Source organism: Portunus trituberculatus, unplaced genomic scaffold (genome assembly GCF_017591435.1).
Source record: "Portunus trituberculatus isolate SZX2019 unplaced genomic scaffold, ASM1759143v1 PGA_scaffold_63__7_contigs__length_466372, whole genome shotgun sequence".
Lineage (NCBI taxonomy): Eukaryota > Metazoa > Arthropoda > Malacostraca > Decapoda > Portunidae > Portunus > Portunus trituberculatus.
Window position 1 is genome coordinate 67,599 of NW_025541704.1, and position 4,757 is coordinate 72,355.

General features: G+C 53.6%; 2 protein-coding genes across 2 annotated transcripts in view; both read left to right on the top strand.

The window, feature by feature from the left end:
* Positions 1-1,511, top strand: part of LOC123500981 — a 26,040-nt gene extending 24,529 nt beyond the window's left edge. Inside the window, exons 5-6 of the mRNA XM_045249534.1 lie at positions 375-648; positions 735-1,511. Coding sequence (XP_045105469.1) covers positions 375-648; positions 735-1,511 — 1,051 coding nt within the window. The remainder of the gene's footprint in view (positions 1-374; positions 649-734) is intronic.
* Positions 1,512-3,097: 1,586 nt separating this feature from the next.
* LOC123500982 (uncharacterized protein K02A2.6-like) lies at positions 3,098-4,498 on the top strand. The gene is made up of 2 exons (XM_045249536.1): positions 3,098-3,282; positions 3,370-4,498. Exons 1-2 carry the CDS (start codon positions 3,098-3,100, stop codon positions 4,496-4,498), a joined length of 1,314 nt encoding a protein of 437 aa, XP_045105471.1.
* Positions 4,499-4,757: the final 259 nt, after the last annotated feature.

Here is a 4,757-nt window from a genome sequence, read left to right on the forward strand (position 1 = left end):
AGAGAGAGAGAGAGAGAGAGAGAGAGAGAGAGAGAGAGAGAGAGAGAGAGAGAGAGAGAGAGAGAGAGAGAGAGAGAGAGAGAGAGAGAGAGAGAGAGAGAGAGAGAGAGAGAGAGAGAGAGAGAGAGAGAGAGAGAGAGAGAGAGAGAGAGAGAGAGAGAGAGAGAGAGAGAGAGAGAGAGAGAGAGAGAGAGAGAGAGAGAGAGAGAGAGAGAGAGAGAGAGAGAGAGAGAGAGAGAGAGAGAGAGAGAGAGAGAGAGAGAGAGAGAGAGAGAGAGAGAGAGAGAGAGAGAGAGAGAGAGAGACCCACACAACGATACCATCGCCTTTACCACCGTCCTTCTCTCCCTACAACAACAATTTGTGCCACACAGGGTGTACACAACAAACCCTAAGGACCAACAATGGTTTGGCTACCAATGTAGAGTCGCTGCTGACAATAAATATAGAGCGTGGCAACACTACAAGCGACATCCCACGCAGGTCAATAAAGCCCGGCACAGAAGAGCGTGCAAGATAATGGTAAAGACAGCAAAGTGGGCCAAGGCCAGATGGGAGTTGGATATCAAGAAGAAACTCTCCTCTAACCAGGTTGATGCTAAGCAATGGTGGAACCTGGTGAAGGAGAGACAAGGCATCTCCCATCAAGTGCGAATCCCAGCCCTTACCAAACCTAACGGAGACCTGGCTGTCACCAGTCGTGAAAAGGCTGATCTCCTTGCCGCAGAGTTCAGAATGTTGTCATTACTGAAGATGATGTAGGAAGACTCCTGAGAGGAGTGAACACCAGGAAGGCACCAGGCCCTGACGGATTAAGCCCACATATACTTAAAAACTGTGCGACTGAACTAACAACCCCCCTCACACTCATCTTCCGGCAGTGCCTGCAGACCGGGGAGTGGCCATCACTTTGGAAGGAGGCGAGAATTACACCAGTGCACAAGAAGAGGTCAAGAGCAGAGCCAGGAAATTACCGACCCATCTCCCTCCTCTCAGTGGTGAGCAAGATCTTTGAGAGGATAATTGGTGAGCAGATCAACAAATACCTTGAGGAGAATCACCTTCTATCTCCGAAGCAATTTGGATTTAGAAAAGGCCGTTCAACCTCTGATCTCCTCCTCTTGCTCTCCAAATCCTGGCATGATGCCCTTGATGCCGGACGCCCCTCCCTGGTGATCGCCTTAGACATTGCCGGTGCTTTTGACTCTGTGTGGCATCATGCGCTGACTACTAAACTCCAGCAGCTGGGCATCACCGGGGACCTGCTACAACTGTTCACCAGCTACCTCACGGGACGGAGCCTCCGCGTAGTGGTGAACGGCAGCACCTCGTCCTCCTTTCCAGTGGAGGCTTCTGTACCCCAAGGTTCAGTACTCGGCCCAATACTATGGAACATATATTTCAACGATCTACTGCAGAGTTCTCCCGAAGCGGCTGCTTATGCAGATGACTGCACCCTCTCCTGGGCTTACGAGAGGAGAAGCCCAGAATGTGGTGCAGGCAGTCAATAGGCAGCTACAGGACATCCTGGCTTGGGGAGAAAGGTGGCATGTCAAGTTTGCCCCTGAGAAAACCCAGGCCATGGTGATCACCCGCTCACAGGAAGAAGCAGACCAACTGCGTGGAAAGTTGCGTCTCGGGCCAGATACCATCCCTCTGCAGGACACCATTGAAATCCTTGGGGTGGAGGTGGATTCCAGGCTGCAGTTCGACCGTCACCTGGAGAAAGTGGCGCGGAACGCCTCCTCTAAGGTGAACCTACTGCGCCGGATGAAACACCTCCTCCATGCTGACGGCCTCCTCACACTCTACAAGGCCCAGGTAAGGCCTATAATGGAATACGCCCCTCTTACCTGGATGTCAAGTGCCCGCTGCCACCTCAGCCTACTAGATAAAGTACAGCGCCGGGCAGAGCGCTTGATTAGCGGCGCTACACATCATCAACAACACCAACCACACTGGCGGAGGAGGCAGCAACACCGACAGCCTCAACAAGAGCAACAGCAACAGCAAGAGCAGCGGCAGCAGGAGGAACAGCAGCGGCACGACCTGAGGGACAGCCTCGAGCACCGCAGGAGAGTTGCCGCCTTGACAGTGCTCCACAAGGCACAAGTGCAGCGCGTACCCCACCTGACGGACTTAGGGGCAACCTGGAGGAGACACGAGGTTGGCACGAGGACGGTGTCGGCCAATGACCTCCTCCTGGAAGTCCCGAGGTCCCATAGCTCTACTCACCAGCGTGCCTTTACATCAGCAGCGGTGGTGTGGTGGAACGTGGATGTGAGGGGCCTGTCCACACAGCAAATTAAGGTAGCAGCCCATAGGTGGCTGCGTCTACACCCTCCTTAATGTCAATTTTGTACATAATGCTTCGCCTAGGATGTACATAGTATTTTCAATTATTCATCTAATAATATCTGTTAAAATTAAGTTTAGTTATTACTACATTACAATTTGTTTATAATGTAAGTGTAAGGGCAGTAGCTTTAAGATAACTCACCTACGGTAAGGATGAGCTTTAGCATAGGCACAATTAATTGTCCCATGTAATATATATATAACCACCTGTTTAAATAAAAAAATAAGAGAGAGAGAGAGAGAGAGAGAGAGAGAGAGAGAGAGAGAGAGAGAGAGAGAGAGAGAGAGATGGGCGTTTCTCCACACTTCAGTGTTAATCCTATAATTGGGGCTGCGACGTTTGGCGACGCCGCAGCTGGGGAATCCCCGATAGGTCTCCCCTTAGCGGCCTTCATATTTGAGTCGGACTATAGTTCAGTGTGGCTCCCACTTCCTCACTGGCGCTGAGACGTGCTACGCCACCATTGAGCTCGAGCTGCTTGCCGTTGTATGGGCCATGTCCAAGAGTCGGCTCCACCTCATAGGCCTACAGCACTTCAAGCTGATGACGGACCATCGGCCACTGGTCCCGATCCTGAATGCCTAAACGTTGGACGCGATTGAGAATCCCCGTCTCCAACATCTTAAGGAGAAAATCTCATCCTACCTCTTCACAGCTGTGTGGCACGCCAGGCAGTTGCTACGCATCCCAGATGCTCTGTCAAGAGCCTCAGTCAGCCACCCCACACCTGAGGACGAGATGGCGTGCACTGCTGCCACTGCCCACCTGCGGCGTGTCGTAGCTGCCAACGCTGAACGCTCCGACCAACACACAACACACCATGACGCCGATCGGACGCTCCAGGAATTCCGAGCAGCAGCAAAGGCAGACCTGTCATATGCCCACATCACCGCCTGCGTGACGTCTGGCTTCCCGTCCAACCGGTACAAGCTCCACAGTTCCCTATTTCTCTACTGGAAGCTCTGCGATCACATCTACGCAGATGGGGAGCTTGTACTTTATGGCTAAAGGATCGTGGTTCCTGTAGCTGTCGGCCGCCGCACCCTTGCTTGTCTCCATGACAGGCACCGCGGTGTGGAAGCCACTCGCCGTCGGGCGAGGCAGACTGTTTTCTGGCCTGGCATTGACTCTGACATCGTTAATGCTGTTCGTGCCTGTGAACCATGTCAAGTCCTCCAGCTGAGCCAACAACAGGATCCCCTGATGTATGACGACAACCCATCCAGGCCCTTTGAGTCCGTCAAGGCAGACTTCTTCACAGTCGGTGGCAAGTTCTTTCTTGTTATTGCGGACAGACTCTCAGGATGGCCTGTGGTCGTCCCATGTGGTGCGCACACCACCGCCACACGCACCATCCAGATGTTCTGCCTCTATTTCCGGGAAGTGGGTGTCCCCATCCGTCTCTGCACTGATGGTGAGCCCCAGTTTGCCAACGCAGACTTCCAGAACTTCATGGAGCGCTGGGATGCCCACCACATAGTGACTTCGCCGCACTATCCTCAGTCTAATGGCCATGCTGAGGCGGCTGTCAAGTCGATGAAGCACCTCATCATGAAGACAACCCCCTCCGGCAACATTGATGCGAAGGAGTTTGCCAGAGGTCTCTTGGAGCTGTGTAACACTCCCAACCATACAGGACGGTCACCTTCGCAACATCTCTATGGCCACCCTCTTCGGCCCTGCGTCTCTGCCCACCCAGAGTCCTCCGCAGACTGGCAGGCCAAGATGGAGGACTGCGACCGCCGTGCTGCCGCCCAGGCTGAACAGGTGCAGGCTCACTATGACCAGCATGCCAGGCCCCTCCCCAAGCTATGCATTGGAGCCACAGTCCGCATCCAGGACCCTGTGTCTCTCCGCTGGGACAAGGTCGATGTGGTCATGGGCCGCAGCAGGGAATATGATGTTCGTCTCCCCAGTGGACGTGTCTGGCGACGCAACTGCCGTCACCTGCACCCAGTGCCGCCTCATGATGATGATCCTCTCTACCATATCCCTGTGGTCCTTTGGTCAGACGAGAAAAGTCCGTCTGCTTTTCTTGCTCCCCCAGTTGCCCCACGTCGTTCCCAGTGGCTCATGAAAAAGAGTTCCGCTCGAGACAGTGCTACGAGCGTGAGCGGGGAGGGAGGTGTGGATATGTAATGTAATGTATCATATGTATTCCCTATACCTCTGATTATTGTGCGCCTGGCAACCCACCGTAAGCCTCAGTCTGGCTGGCGCCTCCAAGGCAGGCACGCGTTCAGGGGTCCTTCCAAGGCTTTCTCTGTGTTCCTCTGCCTGAATACACCTACTACAGTTAGTACGTGTTTCTATGAAGAACCTTCACCTTCATGGCTGTACTGTCCCGACAGCTACCTAACACCACAGCTTAATCTCGAGTTTCCTTTCCGACCGTTCA

Coding starts and splice junctions, on each gene's coding strand:
- LOC123500982 (XM_045249536.1), top strand. CDS start 3,098: ATGGCGTGCACTGCTGCCACTGCCCACCTGCGGCGTGTCGTAGCTGCC. Junction 3,283..3,369: donor TCTGGCTTCCCGTCCAACCG/GTACAAGCTCCA, acceptor TTATGGCTAAAG/GATCGTGGTTCCTGTAGCTG.